Source organism: Colossoma macropomum, unplaced genomic scaffold, assembly GCF_904425465.1.
Source record: "Colossoma macropomum unplaced genomic scaffold, Colossoma_macropomum, whole genome shotgun sequence".
In the NCBI taxonomy this organism is placed as follows: domain Eukaryota; kingdom Metazoa; phylum Chordata; class Actinopteri; order Characiformes; family Serrasalmidae; genus Colossoma; species Colossoma macropomum.
Genome location: NW_023494807.1, coordinates 22,431,371 through 22,453,218, shown reverse-complemented (window position 1 = coordinate 22,453,218; position 21,848 = coordinate 22,431,371). Strand labels below are relative to the sequence as shown.

Below are 21,848 nucleotides of genomic sequence, written 5' to 3'. Positions count from 1 at the left end.
GACCAAGACTTAATTTACATCATTTACAATATTAGCAGCAAACTGTAACCTTTAAGAGTACATATTGTAGATTCTTTGGAGGCGGTTCAAGCTAACTCTAGAGTTACTGTTTTTATTAGAATAAAGACTTGGGATCCTATGCCAAGTTCGTAGAGACGTCTTTTTCCCTCACAGGATGCTACATTAAACAGGGCTAGACATCTAGCCAGACATCTTCCGCAACACGAAGCTGTGTGTTGATACTCCCAAAAGTGAAAATCTCCTCCTCCTGAGACCAACTCAGTGTTTCACACTCCAGCTTAATGCTACTTGATCCAAGCTCCATCCCTTTGCTTCCAGACAGACAAATCCAGCTGTGCTGAAACTCTTCGCTCCTCAGAACAAGACAGCAAGTTCCCCCTTGCTAATGACACGCAACGGTGGGGTCAAGCCTGCATGTTCACACTGATGACACGTTACCAGAACACACAGCTGCCTGTGGGTCGCCTCTTTCCAGCACGGTGATCTGGGTGACAGTGATGCGGCGCTTTTTGCCAGGACTCAGATGAGTCTGGGTCTGCCACTTTCTCAGCCTCCTCTTTAGCTCTGCCTGCACCTGAGGGGACAGTATGAATCCACACATAGCACACACACACATCTGCGACTGGCAGTGAAATACAGGAGAGTCTAATAAGATAACGTTGCTAGTGTTACCATGATGGAAATGCTTACCTCTCCGTTGAGAAAACAGTACAGTAGAGCCACCACAAAGCCCTGGAGATAAAAGAGGATTATTAGTGTTTTCAAAGGATAGGCGTGTATGATTTTTAACAAGCAAACTGTTGCTGTTGTATTAAAACATGATGACTCCATATTTCTTGTTGTGTCTCTATTTGAAAAGGCCAGCTGCTCTTTACATCGTGTGAACATTTTGCAATGAATGGACCAAAAGAAGTGGTCCAAAATGAACTGAAACTAAATTTTGTTACATTAACATATAATTATATTATATAGTTACCATTTCAGAAATACATTTTTCTCAGAACAGCAACAAAATACAACTTTGTCAAAGAAAATCTTTTACATTTGCAGTAAGTTATATTTAGTGGTATGGCTCTATTCCATGCCCCCCATAGGGTACAGAACAGGGCAGTCATCAGTGTTAGCAAACATTACTTTAATCAAGTCAGACACAGCATGAAGGAGGAGTTGGGGTGGAGGTGGGTTGCAAAGTGGCCCATGAAGGAAGAGTGAAAACGGTCAGGCTAAAGCAGCTTAAATAAATGGCCTGATGAATTTAGCGTAAGCATAGTAGCCGATCAGCTGAGCCTTCAGCTAACTGAGATCAGCTGACAACAGCTGGTGATTTGAGATTAGGGCCTGAGCTTGACTTCATGGCCTGCCTGAACTAACACTATACACAATATCTGGTAACATACAAGAGTTTGTGTCAATACTTCCTATGAATCCTGCATTCATAGTGCATTAGAAATGCATTTGTAAGGCATTATATGGCACACAATGCCTTATAATAATGAGCAGAAGCTTGTATAATTGGTCTTAAGCAGTTATAAGTACATGCATAACAGTTATAAAGTCAGGTTCCATAACAAATTATAATATCTGCTCATAAGAACATTGCCAGCACTTTTGTCTAAAGGCACTGTATCACTTCATAGAGCTTTATTACAGGCTTAAGTGAAAAAGATCTTTCAAAAAGGAAGGTAATTTAATTTTTAAGTACATAAACATTGTAGAGAATTATAAGTGCTCTTTACAGGCTATACGTGGAGTGAAATAATTCTGGTAACACAATTCTGGTCTATAAATATCACCTTTGTAAGCATCTATAAACACATTCATAACATGTTATAATGCATTCATAGGGCATTATAAACATGGCTATAACTATTTATAAAAATGCATTACACGTTATAGCCATGCTTATTATGCATTATGAATTGTTAACATAATACATTATAAGTACTGATCATAACAAATTATAAGAGCTCATAAGTTGTATTTGTCCACTCTAAGTAAAGTGAAGCGTGCTGTACTAAAGCCCCCTCCAGTGTTAAGAGTGAGGCTTCAAGCTGAAGTATTTACTGAAGAATTTACTGAAACACTAAAACATACACAGTAAAGCACATTACAGGCTTTAAACTAGTGCTGCCATCTGTGGGAAAGTTAGTGTTCACCACCGTTAGCTTGATATTTGTCTTTACTTTGCAGTCTCCAAGCTGGGACTGACTTTTTTGGCACTGACACTATAACATGTTATCAACACTGCTTATAATGCATTATATTAACAATTCATAATGTATATTAAACATGGCTATAAAGTGTAATCCAGTGTAATTCATTTTTATAAATGTTTATAATCATGTTTATAATGCCGTATGAAGGCATCATAACATGTTATAAATGTGTTTATAGATGCTTACAAACGTGGCATTCATAGAGTGTTACCATAATTCTCTTACTTCACTTCAAGCTTCACTTCAAGCCTCTCACTTAAAGCTCCACTTCACTTAAAGCCTGTAAAGACCATATAAATGTGTGGTGTGGGGAAGTCACTCTACACTTCATGGTATCGAGGGGTCTGTCTTGCACATTGAGATTCAGGTGTGTGTATATTGCTCTGCTCCAATGCAGCGACAGTTTAAAGATTGAATTAGCAAAGCTAGCTTAAAGCTATTGCTACTGTCAGCTGTATAACTAAACACGACAGCTGCAACTTAAGTTATCTATTGGCTAACATAAAGCAGCTATTTGGGCTGCTAACCATTTAGCTTTGATTACTAACTGCTTAGAACCTGTAGCCAGCTAGCTCTGCATTACAGTTTTCAGTTAGTTAAAAATAAACAAACTATCAAATTCACACTACATATGCAAGTCATGCTTTAAAAAAGGTCTTTTTAAAGTATTTTTTGGGTCTGCTGTGATACAGATAATATAATAGACCTTGTTCTAGTGTGTTATAGCGCATTACAACATTCATGTTTACAATGTTGTTATGAATAGATATTGTGAAGTGTTATGAAATCTGACATTATAAAGTTACTCTATTTTATAAAGTATTATGTATGTAACTACAACTTCGTATAAGCAGATACACAAGCTTATACCCAGCATTATAAGATATTATGTAAGATATTATGCCATATATTATGTTGCATTTGGAATACAGGATTCATAGAAAGTTGGGGTGTTTAAAAATCTCTTAAAGATTGTTGTAAGGTCTTTATATACTGTTCTTACATAAGGGTGTGCAATATTGCAAAGATAAAGCCTCACAGGGCTCCTGAGTGGCACAGCCATCTATACACTGGTCCACTGGGAGATCGCAAGTTTAGTCACTGGTGATCCCAATAAGTACTGATCATATCCATGATCTACTCAGAAAAATATACTGTGATGTAATTTACTATGCTAATGATAAAATATTGTTAGATTGCCCACCACAGTTCCCCTGAATGCTCAGTTAGTCCTAATGCAATCAATGTAATGTTTATTTTTATAAATGGTGCAATTATGTAAATGAGAAATGGTGGTCCTGCAGGTATGTACTATTCAAATTTATATGATATTTTCCATTCATAAAATCTCTGCGCATTTCAGGCTGTCAAGCACTCTGCCCCAAAAACCACCCGACCCCCCAACACAAACACACACACACACACACACACAGGCATGCAAGATCACAAATGCAAACACAAACACTCATATACACCTGAAAGGAGCCTAGACCGAGCTCAATGTAGAGTCGTGCTGTCTCTCCCGTGTTCTCTGGCAGGAAAGCGAACACTGTGTAGTGCATCCCAAACAGAGGGATCAAAAACAAAGTGGACTTGGCCAGCCTCCTGCAAAAGCATCCATATGGACAAGGTTTAGATAAAAACTGGCACAAGGAATTATGCATGCATACTGTACACCAGAGGGGAACTCAAGGCCTTCTAGGCTTTCAGAAAAGGCATAATGTGTCTGTAATTTTAGTTCATTTTTATTTAGTATAAACATCATACTTATCATAGTTAAGTGCTGCAATTATTGTAGTATTGCAAGTGTTTCACTGTTAAGTTTTGGTTGGAAACAAAATGGTTAAAGTATTAAACGCCCAATGGTAATTATACAATCAATTTTCTTTCCTGTAGTATCTATGTAGATACAGTAAAGCAACCTTGCCTATTGGTTTGGACTTCAGTTGCTGGACCTAAGACCTTACATGTTAGATTAACTACCAACAGATTTAAGAAGTAACAGACATATGCATGCTTTGTTAGTCCCATTTTCATCCTGTTCTTCAGTGGTCAAGACACTGATGTGGTGGTGGTGTGTTAGTGTGTATTGTGCTGGTATAAATTGAACATATACAGCAGTGCTGCTAGAGTTTTAAACACTGTGTCCACTCACTGTCCACACTATTTGACACTCCTACCCTATTGGTCCATCTTGTAAATGTAATGACGCTGCCCACAGGATGCTGTTGGCTGGATGTTTTTGCTTGGTGGACTAGTCTCAGTGTTTCAAAACTCCATTCTCTGTATTTCAAAATTCCAGCAATATACCAGCACAACAAACAGCACAACACACATTCATACCAGCAAAACACACACTAACACAACACCACCACATCAAGTCACTGCATTGCTGAGAATGATACACCACCCAGATAATGCCTATGCTGTAGTGGTCCTAACAAAAGGGGACTAACAAAGTATGCATGTCTCTGTCACTTCACTTTTTTTCTCAAATAAATTAATAACATTTGACGACATTGCTGTGTTTCAATTGTATATTTGATGCAGTTCTGGCATACCTACACTAAGAAACAAGTCTATACACATGAAAATAACCCACTGTAGGGAGTCCAAGTCCAAGTCAAAGCCTTTTTTGATTTTGTCAAGTCTCATGAGCAAAAGGAACCACATGGTGCTAAATTCTGTCAGCAACATGAGTGGGTGACTCCAGCATGCCAGATTAAAAACCATTTTAGAGCAATGAAAGTAGAGGGGGAGAATGAAGTAAAGAGACAGGGGGAAAGGCAGGGTAAAATCTGTTAACAGGTGAGGGGCGGGCTGTGAGATCCCGAACAGAAATTTGAATCCGAACCGAGGCTGACACATATTTGGGAAATGACGTCCAAACCTCACGTGAGCAGTCGAGTCCCATCAGGTTCAGACAAATAGTTCAAGCTCTAACCTCTACCCTATCCGTCAATGGAAAAGGACCACAATACAGCCACCTCTGACCAAATATTGTTTAGGTGGTGGGGCAGTCTCAGGCACAACAATGCCTATTTGGTAAGCAGTGGTCCTGTGGAGACATTTTACATTGGGCATTGTAGACAGTCAGATGTTCTAGAGTCAATAATTGCAAAAGTGCACCTATATGTGTTTCTGATAAAATGGATAAAATGCCCAATGAGTGCAAGTGGCAAGTCTTATGTATGGCATGTATTAATGTAGTGGCAACAGTATTGTCTACAGAAACACATTTTCAGACAAAGCCTTGACCTTAACAATCCTATCAACTCTTCACTGAACAGAACTTCAATTTACACTCAGAACACCAGCCTATAGGGAGCTGTAATGCTAAGCCAGTCAGTACCGCATAAACCCATTTGCTAATAATCCATTCTAAATGCAAATGTGTAATTGCATAAACACAGAATGAAATGAGTTCATATAATGAGTTTTGGCCTTATATTTGAATATCTCTAAGTATCTCAACCCTCTGTGCAAAAAATAGCTGGATCTAGCCTACATTGCTTCAGTATTAGCATTAGCATTCCACACTGACATGGAAACCTGCTGGGCTGAATTAGTTTTGACAATATTGGGGGTGATTTAATGGAGAGATATTGTTGAAAAAACACTTTCTCAGCCACTTAACCAAGCTGTGGCTATTTAGCTCAACGGTGGCCATCTAAACAAGTTTGATTTAATCTAAAAATAAAGTTCCCTCAACTATAATTACATCAGGAGCTTAAACCCAGCTGCCCTCAGCTAATTGTCATTTCCATGCTAATTGCCGTTAGCTCACTTCACATCACGCTTCCCAATCCGCCTTGATTACACCAGAGGCAGGGAGGCAGTATTAGTTTCTGATTGTGTAACGCACTATTTCTGGGATCGGAGGTCAGCGCTGTGAATTAGCTGGGTCACCGCTCAGGTTTCATTTAGCCTAAACGCTAACAATGTGCATGTAAGTTACTGTGACATAATTAAAGCAGGAGTGTTTAGACACTTCATTACATCACACTGTCTCTTTCTCAGTGCTGTGCTCTATAAGTGTCTGTATTATGTTTGTGAGTGTGAAAACAAGTACACCAGTCAGTCCCACCAGGATCTTTTGACCTTTTTTCATGATTGCTGCAGGCTAACATGCTTGATTTTGCAGTGGCTTTTCTCAATATATGCCGCACTGTGTTTTGGGGATCTGCAGTAAAATTGTAGAAATTGAATGAAATAAAATAAATTAGGTAAATAAAACAAGTAGGACATCTGTTAGCACTGTGTGACTGAATTAGGCCTGGGTGGTATCAAAAAATATTTTCCATATTTTCTGGTTAAAAATGGGGAGTATTGATTATAATGTGCATTTAATGAGTTCCACATTCACGTGTTATAACACATAAAAAACGCAGGTGTTTTATGTTGTTATAGCTAAGGTGATTTACCACATTTTACCACTCATCTGAAGAATTTTCAGTAACACTTTAATGTAGGTCATGTTCATAAGGCTACAAAACACCTGCATATGCTTGTAATGACAACTGACACAAACCTACATAAACATAAATAAAGGTTTATTCCAATAGACATCTGACATAAAGGCTGCTTTTGTCAGTTTTGATTTAATGGTATGTAAAACTTACAGTACATGACCAAAAGTATGTGGACTAACCATTACACCTACATGAGCTTGTTGGACATCTCATTCCAAAACTATGGGCATTAACATGGAGTCATCAACCCCTTAAAATCCCAGGTTTATTACATACTGGGGGTTATCATTCAGTAACTATAAGGACTTCAATGCAAACTGGCTGAGGTATTCTTAGGTTATAGACGTGTGTAATAAAACTTGGTGGGCCCTGGCCATTTAAGGGGTTAATATGGAGTCAATATAGAGGCCATTGCGGCCTTACAGCCTCCATTCTTGCGCTCTTGTGGGAAGGCCTTCCACAAAATCTGTTATCTTCTGCTTCTCCCAGCACAAGGCTAAAGTTGGCTTCTTACCAAAATTTTCTGTTCCACCATTAAACGATGTAGCAGTTGCACAGAAACCAGGATGTAACTGCAGCAACATTTAAGGTGGAATGGAAAATTGAAGAAGAAGCTGGCGAATAAGAAGTCAGCTTCAGCTTAATGATTTTCCATAGCAGAGTTAGGGTGCAGAGTGATGCAGTGTATAGGGCAGGGGTCGGCAACCCAAATGTTAAGAAGAGCCATTTTGTCCTTTCAGCAAGAATCAAACCACCTTGAGAGCCATAACATTTATGTCCATTTTACCATCATGGCTGTAACTGTGTCTCAATATGTGCTAATGTGCTAGTATAGACTAAAGAAATATTACATAAGCTGCTTTTCTCGCATCTCCGGCAGGAAACCTTTCCAAAAAAATAGAATATTTTCTTGTAAAATGTCTCTCAACGTTCGATTTTTTACAAGGCTGGAGTCAGCTTCTCATTCGCCAGCTTTTGGTTCCAATTTTCCCGTTCCACCTTAAATAGTGCAGCAGGGACCATTTAAGGTGCAATGAGAAAATTCAAATGAGAAACTGACTTTAGCTTTGTGACTTTTTAGTGTTTGACAGTTTCTCGTTGCAGATTAAACATATCAGTAAACCAGCTGGAGGGATTATAAATGCAAATAAGTCTATTCGTCTCCAAATTTTACATGTTCATCTTAAATCTTTCTCTTTGCCTTTTCATTAGCTACTAGCTAGGTGAGATTGCTGTCTCTGTTGCTATGGTGACCAGCAGTCTAGGCGTCAACCTTCAGGGTTAAATTAACAGTTATACATTAACTCCAATGTTTAAGACTATTTATTATTAAAACTGTGTTAGAACAATCAGCAGAGCTTTATTCTACTGCAAAGGAGGATTATTTTATTTTTACTTAAAATTCTGCTGCGAAGCTGCAACAGGGCAGTAAAAGAGCCACATGTTGCTGACCCCTGGTATAGGCAGATGTATTGAAATGTTTTTGAGAGTTTGAGCTTACAGTGGCTGTTGAGCAGCATTGGCATATCATAAAGGTTAGTAATTAAACAAACTTATGCTACCCAGACCTTTTTGTGTTATAGATGCCTCAGACTGTCCCTCACGCCAGTAATAATGGAAAAACATAGCCAACAGAATTGAAGCATTTTGTGTATTTCATTCTCAGAGTCACTGGCCAAGAATCGACCCCGAATCCCAGATGTGTTGGAGTTGAAGAATGGACTTTTTTGGTATCGACTCCCTCGCTCCATCACTACTGCTTACTGAAGCTCAACAGTGTTCCTTAAAAGCATAAACTGGGTTCTAATATTACATGTTATTCCAAAAAGTACACTGAAAAAATGCAAAGTATTGAATTTATTTCATGAACTAATTTTTGCAGCGGCACAATTATGTTTTGCAGTCTTCCATACTTGAATCAAGTAAATTCAATGCATTCCCTTTCTAGTGTATTTTACCAGAATTCCTCATAGACATTACTGCATGTAAGATGCCTGGAAGTGCTTTTTTTCATTATTCATTACCGCTGCTACAAAAAAGGGTGGAATGGAAGATTGATGACAGAATTATACGGTCAAAGATTCCCTCCACGTCTGAGCAAATGAAACATTTCTTATGCATTTCTTATTGTAGGAAAAGTTACACAAGGACTTCCCATTATATGATGAACTGAATGACTGCATTATAGTTCAGTTGTATGACTGGCATTATCAAGGTGAAGAGTACCTTTTCAGGGAAAGGGCTGTTGTCTTTTCTTAGTCTAGGGTGTTTTTAATCGCGCTCATCACACTGCCAGGTCCTTCAATGCTGTTTGCTTTTGGGCAATGAGACAAAAGAAAGGGATTAAAATAGAAAACGTGTGCTATCACCCACTGCGTTAAATGTCAGCATTGAGCTGGTTTGTGAGGATTTTACTCATGCATAAAGGATGCTCTAACAGCTGGAACATCAGCCATTCTCAGCTCTGTCCTAATTGGTATGAACAGAATCTCCTGCTGAAAGCTGAGGAGCACTGTTCCTCTCCTGCACAAACAGTTGCCTCTGCCAGGATCAACTGAACTCAGCAGAAAAATAAAGGATATAAAGGATATAAAGACTTATCCTGTATGAATGTATGCATTCGTCAGTCTTCAAGACATTTTTGAAGGCAATTTTAAACCCTATTGCTTGTAAATATTTAAACGTTACTAGTGACAGTGCACTAAGAGAGCAAATTAGACAAAAACATTTTGGGGGCCCAACTTTTTACCCAAGATTCACTGAAATAAAATTTTCTTCAGTTAGCTAGATCTAGACCAGGTAACCAGGTTTTCAGATGTTAAATACTAGTATATGACTGACAAAAACCGCAAGATGGGTAAATTAACCCCTTTAAATGGCCAGGGTGGGCCCAAAGTTTTATTATACAATTCTATAACCTAAGAATAGCTCGATCAGTTTGTATTGAAGTCCCTGTAGCTACTGAAGCCTTAGTATGTAATAAGCCAATGTCCAATAGAAGTCCATGTTAAATTTTAAGTGGTGACCTGTGTTGATGCATCTGTCTGTTGTTCTGTATATGGATAAGAAAGTACCCAAAAATTGGTATCTTGTCATGTGAAATGATCCTAAATCTAGTCACACATAGATATATCTAGTATTTCCCATTTTTAGATGGCTGTGCACTTATCATAAGATTATCTAGCTTATTTCTAGACACTTTTCACTTGTTTTAAGTAAGTTTATTAAGCAATCTGCCTATATAATGAGATAATTTTACTTAATAAAAATAAAACAGGTAAAAAATGGCTATAAATAAGGTAGATAATCTTAAATTTAACTTACAACAATATCAACAGGAGAAATATTAGATTTATTAATTATATTTAAGATCATTTTACTTGACAAGATACCATTTTTTGCAGTGTTGCCATAGAAACCTGCATGTTTTGTTGCATAGGCTATCTGTGCAGGCCAGTACACACTCCATTGCCGCAGAACTGGGAAAGCAGAGGTGTATGTTCAATACATGTCCATTATTTAGGAGGCATCTTGATGTAGAGGGAAATCTAGGTTATTCCACTCTGTAAAAGAGTGGTTTCCTTTACTGACTGAAATGTTTTTGGTCGATATAGATAGGAAACACCAGGAAAATGCACCACACAGTTATATTGTTGACATTCCATTAGCATAATGTGTATGACCAGCCAGTGCTGGCCATGGCTCCAAATCAAGATATCAAAAAAAAGTCAGTTTGATCCGTGTCAAATTGATACATTATCTTCTAGTGCTGAATATGCATTAATACCCAAAATAACAACTCCAGACATCTATAATTACCTTGTAAACACTGCATCAGCCTATACATCACAGGAGCTAAAAGCACACAAATTTGCTGGAATTCTATGAGTATTTAGTCTGTGGAATGGTTGATATTGTGTCTTTTATACTAGATTACAAAAGTCAATCATCAATCAGTGTCAATTGTGAGTCTTCAATACTCAACTACCAAAGAAAACCTTCACCTAATAGTGAACTTACAGCAAAATGATGAAAGCAAACTTTGGTGTAGGGAGAAGGATGAAAGTATTTTCTGCTTATTCTCAATATCCAAACATTTCCCTTCACTGGCTCAACTCTTCAGCCTCTTTCCCATCATAATATCGAACAGCCAAGATGCCTTAAAATCTTACACCGTTTTGCGTTTTGTTGCTGTTGTCACTACAACATGAACCACCCAGCACACCACGGTTATATTTTATCTATCAGGATGCTTTATTAACTAATGGCATACAAATTGTGGCTCTCTGTGGGCTGCTCTTATCACAGCGCTGACCGGTGGTATGTCAAGCAAAACCCCTCAGCTGTGGGTAAATCACATTGCATGCGTACCTCCTCAGAGAAGAGTGCTTCTCATGCCTGCAGACCAAGAACTTTAGCTTAAATAAAGTTAATATTTGGTTTATTTTAGACTCATCTCCTCATTATTACTAATAATCTTCAAAAATGCACGTCTTTTGCCAGGAATTAAAGAAATATCTTTTCAAGTGTTTAAATGTAGCCAACAGCTAGGCTTCGCTATAAAAAGTTGTGATGTTTGCTCAAGTTTAAAACTTCCCTTTAACAGTGCTGCATGAGAAAGAGGAATAAGTTTTAGGTGAAATCTCAAGTGCATCTCTACATGCTGTGAAACTATAGATACATTTGACCTTAAGTTGGCAGCAGCCATAAAAACAGACAATATAACATGCGGTTAGGAGCCATGACAGCAAATCTGTTTTCTTCAGCATACAGCTTTATTTAAGGCTCCTCTAAAATATGCAGTAGGTAGCGTTTGGATTAGTCTGTCATGTGATGTGATAATGCAAATGTAGGTTCTGCACAATATTAGCATGTATAGCAATATATGACCAAAACTTGGCTCAGATAGTACCTATAAAATACATATTACGGTATTTTTTACTCTTAGTGGTAATAATAGAGGATACAAAAATAGCTTAGCTACAAGGACAAGTAGAGCTAGCAGAGTTATGGTGGCTAGCAAGCTAGTTCCTCGCTAGCTGTCAAGAAAAGCTAATGTTAGCAGATGGCCAGTGTCATATACTGAAAAAAAACATTCTATACAAGTAACCTAAACTACATAAGTCAACTGGGGTGCCAAATTAAAAGAGAAGCAAAAACATTTCCATTTAAAATACAAATGTAGGTTAGCTAGCTAATCCAAAAAGGTTTTTCTTCACAGTGATTGAAAATGTAATAAGCGAGTTAAGCCTGAGATGGTGTCAACAGTTTGGAAATAGTGTGGCTTATTCTAGGGATGTGCAAAAAAGATCTTTTTGACATGGATGGGAAGACATATTTTAGTATTTACTACACAAATTATTTACCGCATGTATTTTAAGAACCCTAATCTTTCATCTTTCCTTCACTCGGGAGAGTTTAAGTTAATATGGGGCGGACCTCCACAACCCCCTGTAAGTGATGGTACTCTCTCACTATCTTGCTGTATTATTTTTCATTATTCTTCACTTTAGCACTACCAGAGGGTTTTGATGTGCAAGTCACTTCCTTAACTCAAACAAACACATGCTAATTTGCTATTAGCCTCTAGCATAGTCACAGAGTGCCAGGGCACAGAATTCCTCCAAAAGACCCTAACTGTCAGCACAGTTAACGTAAGAAATGTTAAAGCCACATATAAACATGAGCGAAATGTATTTTTACTGACGGTAACGTTTAGGGACATCTTTCCTTCTTTTGACTTTTTCAGAGTAATTTTTGATTTTCACTGTGACTTTTTGATTAAACAGGAAAAAAAACAATTGCTTTGTTAATATCAAACAGCAATTTGCTAACACTTATTTAGCTTATATACACTATATGGCCAAAAGTATGTAGACACCTGACCATTACACCTATAAGAGCTTCTTAGACATCTCGTTCCAAAACGTGGACATTAGTATGGAATTGGCCCTGTCTTTGCAGCTGTAACAGTGTCCACTCATCTAGGAAGGCTTTCCACAAGAGGTTGAAGTGTGTATGTGGGAATTTGTGTCCATTCAGTCAAAAGAGCATTTGTGAGGTCAGACACTGATGTTGGACAAGAAGGCCTGGCTAACAACCGACATTCTAATTCATCCCAAAGGTGTTCAGTGGGGTTGAGGTCAGGGCTCTGCAGGCCACAACAAACACATCAAACCATGACTGTATGCAGCTTGCTTTGTGCGCAGGGACACAGCTGGAACAGGGAAGGGCCTTTCCCAAACTGTTGACACAAAGTCAGAAACATATGTCTGAAATGTCTTTGTATGCTGTAACTTTAACATCACTTCACTGGAACAAAGGGGCCCAAACCCTGAAAAACAGCTGTGGACCATTATCCCTCCTCCATCAAACATTACTGTCAGCACTATGCATTCCAGTGGGTAGCATTCTCCTGGCAATTGTTATACACTATGCGCTTCAGCATTTGGCAGCCCCACTCAGTGTCTACTGCTTCGAAACTGAGCTGTTGTTGCTCCTTGATGCTTCCATTTTTTAATAATAGCACTTACAGTTGTCTGGGGCAGATCTAGCAGGACAGGAACTTCACAAACTGACTTGTAACAAAGGTGGCATCCTAAGACAGTGCCACATTTAATGTCACTGTGCTCTTTAGTACAACCCATTCTACTGCCAATATTTGTCTATGAAGATTACATGGCTATGTGCTTGATTTTATACAAATGTTGGCAATGAGTGTGGCTGAAACACCTTAACTCAATAATTACGAAGGGTGTTGACATACCTTTGGTCATATAATGTATATTTGGCTTCAACTAGTGATAGTGCTGTGATTTGGCCCAGCTAGCTAGGTTAGGCCCACGTTCATCACAGATTTACTTTCAATGTTACAATTTTACGAATAAATAACCAAAAACTAAAATAAGTGAACATATGAAAATGCCCCCGCTATATATATGGCATATTTGCAATTCCATTTTTGACCAATCATTGTCCCAGTTTCACCAGTACTGTGTTTTATAAGCGTCACAGTCTCCTGAGCCACCAAGACCCTCAGACACCCAGGTATAGTTTTAAATCTGCAAAGGCATGAATACTACAAATCACCAGCATATTAAAGTTATCTTGGTCATTGCTGCTCCTGTGCACAAAGCAAGATTTACAAGTTTAGAGTTTTTCTGTTATGAGCTCAGAGTTTTAAGTGTTCTGGCCGACTATTAAGCTGGTGTTTCCTACTGCAGTTTTTTCTCATGTTGCAATGTTTGAACGACGCTTAGCTTACGCCTCATTCATGACTTATTCTTTGATTTTGTTGCCTATATTGTACTGTACTTTTGAATTTTGATGTTGATTCTAAGTGTCTTTTCAGCACAACCACAGAAATAATTGTCTTCCTCTATTAAATCATTCTTATAACTCACATGAAGTGTCCTGTGTCATTGCCTCCTACACCCGGAGACTTCAGCTTCTGAACCAGGATCCGGATCACGTTCAGGAAGATAATGATGTTGGCCTGATAGAAAGTGAATACAGCTTTAATTCCACTGCATTTCTCTAGAGAGAAAAGAGGATACAAACTGGAGACAGTGTGCCAAAATTTAACCCTCAGAAGAGTTATTACCTGCTTTTTGGCATGTTATTCAAACATAATTACAGAATTACATTTATTTACACAGTAATTACAGAATTCTTTACACCTTAATTCAATTTACATTTTACACTGACAGGTTTAAGTCATGACTTTTTTTGTTTGTTTTGATGACGTGATAAGGCAAAAATGTAATGTTAACTTTTATCAAATTCAATTCATAATAAATGAATTTTCCACTTACAAACACAAATATGGTATGAACTCAATGTTTCTGTATTTTTACAGAAAGAGTCTGTATTTTCAACAGAATATCTCTGCTTGTTTTAACAGTACTACAGAATTACCCCATGCTTTTGTTATCACCCACAAAGATGTCAATGTCCCCAATAGTGTCTCAAATGGATTAAAATGATAAATCAGATGATACTTTGCATCCTTACTCACAAACAAGGATGCTGTTATCGGTCCTTTGATGATCCACCAGACGCCAATGTTATCAGTGTCATCCCAGCATCTGTAAAATGAAAATATCATCAGACTAGACACTGATAATGAAAAACACATAAAGCAAGCCACCACATGCCATAATAAACTCTCCTATCATTAAGAAAACATTAAAAATAAAGGTTGCTAAATGGATCTCGGTTTGGGCATATGGTTCTAGGAAAAAGTCCAATCATTGTAGAGGTTCTTTAACCTTAAAAAGGTTCTTCTCAATTACAAAAATTGTTCTTTTAAGAACCAGTCGTGGAAATGTTCTTTAGTAATTCTTCCAAAGCATCACTCCAAAGAACCCATTCTGGCACCTTTACTTTTAAGAGTAGGAGAAAGAAAAACATTCCAAGCTTGAATTTACTTTAACCCATTAATGCCTTGATGTTTTCATTCCTTTGGTTCTAATGTTCTGAGCTTCTCTGAGCATATATCCGAAGAAATTTTTCCAAATCAATCCAACCATACACCAAAAAAGTGAGTTTTTAACCCTTATCCCTTTCTAACCGAACATCTGAACCAATCCATTCTGAGAATTTGGCCTCTTAAATCTGCTGCCAGAGGAGTTATAATTCTTTCATGTCGGCGCAGCACATAATAAAAATATATGGGCTTGTAGAATCAATGCCTACCATGTGCTACTGTGTTTTCTGTCACTGTATAAAAGATGCACGAGGCTTCCTTCATCGTTTCTGAGTGAGTGCGTGAGCTCGTTCAGAGCACACTTCAGATTGGTAAGAACTTTTTGTTTTGTTTCGTTTTTGTTTAAACAGAGTAACAATAAAATGCATCTGGTGTATGATTTACAATCCTATTCATATGTTCTTGTTCAAAAGGGTAGTTTGGGACACTAAATAAAAATCTTGTCATTTGTGTCTTTGTTAGATCACACTCTTTATCAAACAAATGCTTTAAGAAATCATGTGATTAATGGAGAATAAAGGGTTAAGCAGCAGACATGGTCACATTTTTGTATCTTGGGGCTTTAATGTACCCTATTAAATGTAATTTTTTGATCAGATCTGTCTGATTTAACTACAGAAAATCTCAATTTAATTGTGAATAAGAATGTAAAAATGACAATCACAAATGTTCAAATGAGTAGTTAGATATTAATCCGAACTATCCAAGCTATACTATACAAAATGTTCATAGCTTTAGACCAATCAGAGCAAGTTCTGTATTTTTCCTCTTCATGGAGGAACTACTTAGAATAAAATTTTGTTCATTTATGTGCAACAAGTAAATTTCACGAAATGTTCACGCAATGTAAAGGTCGGCTGGTGTTTTCAAACAATGTAAACTCTCTCTATTTGTTGATTGGTAAAGGTTATCTTACCCTCTGTTGTCGTAAAAGTTTCTTGTCAAAACCCAAACGATAAGGACAACTGATGGCACACCTAAAACACAGAAGATGAAGCTTACTGCCAGCTTAGCTCTCATAATAACATTTATGAAAACAAAACAAATGGAATTGTGAAAGAAACACACTCAATAAATATGATTTATGACTTTGATCCCATTCCAGGGCATTTTCAAGAGAGCGCGCTCTCTTTGAAGCTAATTAGATGCAGGCTTTGTTCTGAGCTCAGAACTTCTTTCCATGATGCACTGACCCCATCCTATCAGGATGTACCACCAGAAGTACTTCCTCTGGGAGACGAAGGTGAGTGCCAGCAGCGTCTGCAGGTACATGCCCTCCACCAGCAGCCAGAAGTAATTAGCCAGGATGCTGAACTGGAAGAAAGCTACAGCGCTCTTACACGCCATCTGGAGAGAACAGCATGCAGAGAAACGATGAAGACAAAGCCATCCAGATGCATTAACACAGTTACAGCGCTTAAGTCAGCTTATATACACGTCTAACTGAGGAGGGTTTTCAGGAGGAGAGGGAGTTTAAAGAGCTTATTAAGGTTCTGAACTCATTCTTTCTCTTAGGATGATTTTATAAAGCTCCCCTAATACGTGAACAAGATCAGAACAGTCATTCATTCATTCATTCATTCATTCATTTGGACAATCTGCCTGTCTTTCTCACTGCCTGCCAATCTATCTATCAATCTATCTGGCTATCCATCTATGTGTCTGTGTGTCTATCTATCTATCTATCTATCTATCTATCTATCTATCTATCTATCTATCTATCTATCTGTCTGTCTGTCTGTCTGTCTGTCTGTCTGTCTGTCTGTCTGTCTGCCTGTCTGTCTGTCTGTCTATCCATCTATGTGTCTGTGTGTCTATGTATGTATGTGTCTATCTATCTATCTATCTATCTATCTATCTATCTATCTATCTATCTATCTGTCTGTCTGTCTCTCTGTCTGTCTTTCTGTCTGTCTGTCTGTCTCTCTATCTATCTGTCTGTCTGTCTATCAATCTATGTGTCTGTGTGTCTATCTATCTATCTATCTATCTATCTATCTATCTATCTATCTATCTATCTATCTATCTCTCTCTCTGTCTGTATGTCTGTCTGTCTGTCTGTCTGCCTCTCTATCTATCTGTCTGTCTCTCTATCCATCTATGTGTCTGTGTGTCTATCTATCTATCTATCTATCTATCTATCTATCTATCTATCTATCTATCTATCTGTCTATCTATCTATCTGTCTGTCTGTCTGTCTGTCTGTCTGTCTGCCTGTCTGTGTGTCTGTCTATCCATCTATGTGTCTGTGTGTCTATGTATGTATGTGTCTATCTATCTATCTATCTATCTATCTATCTATCTATCTATCTATCTATCTATCTATCTATCTGTCTGTCTGTCTGTCTCTCTATCTATCTGTCTGTCTGTCTATCCATCTATGTGTCTGTGTCTATCTATCTATCTATCTATCTATCTATCTATCTATCTATCTATCTATCTATCTATCTCTCTCTCTCTCTGTCTGTATGTCTGTCTGTCTGTCTGCCTCTCTATCTATCTGTCTGTCTCTCTATCCATCTATATGTCTGTCTTTCTATGTATGTGCCTGTCTGTCTGTCTCTCTATCTATCTGTCTGTCTGTCTATCCATCTATGTGTCTGTGTCTTTGTATGTGTCTGTATCTTTCTATGTTTGTGTCTGTCTGTCTGTCTATGTATGTGTCTGTCTGTCTGTCTATCTATCTATGTGTCTGTCTGTCTGCCCATCCGTACACAGAAATTGTGTACTAAAATTTGCACAAACATTTCAGATTTGAGTATTAACTTATTTTCACATCAACAAAATATGGAATTTGACTGGTGGTGTTTTTGCGTATGATATGATCTTATATAATAATAATAATAATAATAATAGTAATAATAATAATTTGTTAATAGTAACATCACATATAGTTTGTGTTATAATAGTCCAGTCCTCCTGACACATTTTCCTCTAGAATTACCCACATGAAGCGCCGTGTGAACTGTTTTACTGTAAGGCTGTCTGCGTGTCTATGTGGCTGTCAGTTAAATAACATGACCCATTTCCCTCCAGAGAGCTTTCCTCGCCTCTCTGCCTCAGTACAGAAACAGAATAGTGCTACAGTACAACCATGTTCATATCTCACTCATCATCACAGCCCACCACTGACCCTCCACAGTCCCACTGAACAGCACGTCAGTAATGAACACCATGGCACACACATATCAAACATAACAATAGCAGGACAAATAAAATACTAAAAGGTACAAAAGTGATCATTCCAGTTTAGACTGCATCATTGTACTTGTGTTCATACTGAGGAATTTCTCCAGATGTACTAAATATTTGGAATATTTATTAAGTACACCTCCTTGTATTTTTATCAGCTCCACAAACCACTTTGTAGCTCTACAATTACAGACTTCAGTCAATCTGTTTCTCTGCACACTTTGTTTAGCCTCCTTTCACCCTGTTCATCCACAGTCAGGAACATCAACAAGACAAAGTCATAAAAGAGTTCATTCTTTTTTCAGAAAGAGCCTCCATTATTAAGACTTCTTGTAACAATGATCCTGGTAACAACTGTAACCTGCCTAGTCTGGACAAAGTAATAATGTCATTTAAAAATCAGATGAACAAAATTATATTTACAATAGACAAAAACAGTAAATCATTCCAATTTCACAGGAACACAAGCAGAGGGTTAACAGTGGTACCTGTTCTTCTCAGTAATGCAATAAGGTGTTACATATGGTCAACCTAAAAAATGTAATAAATTCCCAATAATGTTATAAAGTATTACATTATCAGTAAAAATCTTATTACATTCATGGTTAAGACTGTAATACATCATTAGGCACGTTATTACATTTTTAGGTTTATTCCATTTTTGACCAAGTTAAGTATAAAGTGTTATTCCATTTGTGGCCGTTATTACATTTTAGTGAAATTATTACATGATTAGATTTTACAAGGTGTTTAAAAACTCCAGCAGCACTGAGACTTGGGTCATGACTATTGAAAAACAGCGTGAAAGGTCTAACAAAGTATGCAGAGAAACAGATCACAGTCTGTAACAAAGAGTGTAGAAATGAGAAGGTGTACTTAATGACGTGGTTGGTCAGTGTTTCTGTCTTTTATCTATGTAGCTATATATATAGTATATCTGTCTCTCAAACATGTTGTGAAGACCAAGTGAAGGTTATATTTATGCAGAAATATAGAAAAGCACACACATATACATATATATATATATATATATATATATATATATATATATATATATATATATATATATTCCTCCATATCCTCATATGTCATTTGATATAATTTGAAAATGCCTGTTGTCCTTTACATTGTGTGTAAATTTAATAATAAAAAATGGGCCAAAATGAGTTGGAAAATGTTTGGTTCCATTGACTTACGTTAAAAGTAAAGTGATTTTTTCCTTCTTCTATAAAGTTATCTTTTTGGAGATATGAGATTTTGTCCCAAAAACAATGTTCCTTGTTTTCCCTTTGTGTATTTATACCCCCATCCTTGGTTCAGTCTTTTTCTTGCACTTTCTCTTGCTTGATATCTGTACCCTGGTTTCTGTTTTTGTTACGTTATGGATTTGTTTCTTTCATGGACCTTTGTTATTCTGTTTTTTGGATTTTGTTACGTTTTTGGTTTTGTAATAAAAGCAACTCGCACATGTGTCCAGCCTCTACACCTCCTTCGTGACATTTCACGAAGTTGAGATGCTTGCAGCTGATGCAGCCACGTTTCTAATGAGTGGCAGGTGATTTACCTTGTGCAAGTACATTTGCATTAAAGTTTCATTATGTTAAAGCCAGCCTTTTTGTATTCAAGGCACACAAAAAGGCTCAAAGAATTGAGGATCTACAGACAAATGAAGTACCCTCCCTCTGTCTCTCTCACCGTGGACATGAAGCAGTGGTCCAGGGACTCATCAGAGAACAGAACAGCGTCTTTGATGAAGACGGCACTGGCCCGGAGAATGAAGGAGGCAAAGAGGTTGATGTGTATGTAGTTCCTGGTACAATGGAACTTCCTGGAATAAATATAGTTATGCCTTAGAAATAGGTTCTTAAAACTCGATAGGAATGACGCACAAAAATGCTCTTAACAGACGTGCATTACAACAAATTAACTAAAGGTTCATAATGTTCCAAACAACAATCGTACCTGAAGGACGTGAAGACTATGATAGCCGTTATGAGAGATATCAGTGATGTGGCATATCCTGCTGTGTATACTTGCTTGAATGTTGAGAAGTAGGTTGTCTGCAAAAACAGAAACAGGGCAAAAATAACCAGTCAGTGGCCATGTTTACTTAGATTGAGCTGCACTGACTCACATCATACATTGCTGCAGAGTCTTCCCTCTTCTTATGATGAAAGAGACAGTGATGACCATCATGTTCATCCATCAAAGAGAAGAAAGTATCTAAGATGACAGTGTAGACATTAGGGTCAACGGGGCACAACAACTACTTCAAACAGAAACCCATTCACCTCAGATTCAGGTTCTGCGTCATCTCCAAACTCGCAGGCTTCTTCATAAGGGGGATACAGGTCACTCCAGCCTGCCGCTGTGCAGTTCCTGTAGATGTAACCTGGAAGGTTCAGTGGATCTGTTACCGTTCATTTTTCCTGGAAAAATCACCCTAACTGGATTTCTATAATTCATGGTTTTATATCATCACTATTGTAACAAATCCCCTTGTATCCAAAATAAGAAGAAAACGAAGTTCTTAACCGTAATATTCTATTTCTTGACTTTTTTTTTCATTTTTTTTTTTACATAAAAGTCATACATCAACATCAAAGTTTCAGAACATACAGTCCATACAGTGCATATATGGAAACAAACCTGCAAAAACATCTGTTTTACATTTACATCACAAAATCCAATTGATTTACACATCTTCACTCTCAAGACAAAAGCTTGTATCTGAATTTTTGTTGTTTTTAATTTTTTGACGATTTGAAAACTGTAGCGTATGTTGTGTCAAAATGTCATGATGACTGGACCAACAGAAATGGTTCAAAATTACATAACCTTTACTAAAAGTTAAGATTGTTTTGTCCTTGTCCTGTAAAGTTCCTTTTTTAGAGATATGAGGATTTGTTCTGACAGCAGCGATATATCTGCCTATTCAGCCTATAGAAGTTCAGCCTCACCTATTTAGAGGTCTGGTACCCGACCCAAGCAGGCCCACAGAATATCAAGCTTCAGGCCAGTTTTTCACATACAACTTCAGCTATGGGTCAGGCTGGGGTTCGATCTTAATCCTAAAGAGTGATTTGTTTATGTAGTAGATTTGTTTTTATTTGAAGGATTGTGCCCATGAAAAGTTCATGCACTCTCAAGCATTCTTTCATGCGTTCTTTAGTGCAGTGGGGCTAAGAGTTGATCATAGTAGGGTGGATGCTGTTCTCTGGCAGGTAAAATCAGCAATTCAGCAAAAATATACTGATAATAAATACCTCATGCATGATAGATGTGCAAAACACCAGTTTATCCCAGCATGACATCTCGGTTAGTGTGTGGGATTAGGTTTGAGCTGGGATTGGGCTTCAAATTTAGTAGTACCAATCACAAAGTCATGGGTTCAAGCTTCAATTTTATGTCAGACTTGAAGTCAAGTCATTAGAAGTGTCATTTCAATGTGGACTGGTT

At 37.6% G+C, this 21,848-nt stretch overlaps 1 protein-coding gene across 1 annotated transcript in view; it reads right to left on the bottom strand.

Annotated features, from left to right (window-relative positions):
• Window positions 1-439: 439 nt before the first annotated feature.
• ghrhra (growth hormone releasing hormone receptor a) overlaps window positions 440-21,848 on the bottom strand; it is a 42,869-nt gene continuing 21,460 nt past the window's right edge. Inside the window, exons 4-13 of the mRNA XM_036556353.1 lie at window positions 20,681-20,781; window positions 20,352-20,449; window positions 20,085-20,217; window positions 16,391-16,544; window positions 16,114-16,174; window positions 14,727-14,796; window positions 14,113-14,204; window positions 3,713-3,842; window positions 712-753; window positions 440-595 (exon numbers count right to left, since the gene is read on the bottom strand). Of these exons, the coding sequence (XP_036412246.1) occupies window positions 440-595; window positions 712-753; window positions 3,713-3,842; window positions 14,113-14,204; window positions 14,727-14,796; window positions 16,114-16,174; window positions 16,391-16,544; window positions 20,085-20,217; window positions 20,352-20,449; window positions 20,681-20,781 (1,037 nt within the window). The remainder of the gene's footprint in view (window positions 596-711; window positions 754-3,712; window positions 3,843-14,112; window positions 14,205-14,726; window positions 14,797-16,113; window positions 16,175-16,390; window positions 16,545-20,084; window positions 20,218-20,351; window positions 20,450-20,680; window positions 20,782-21,848) is intronic.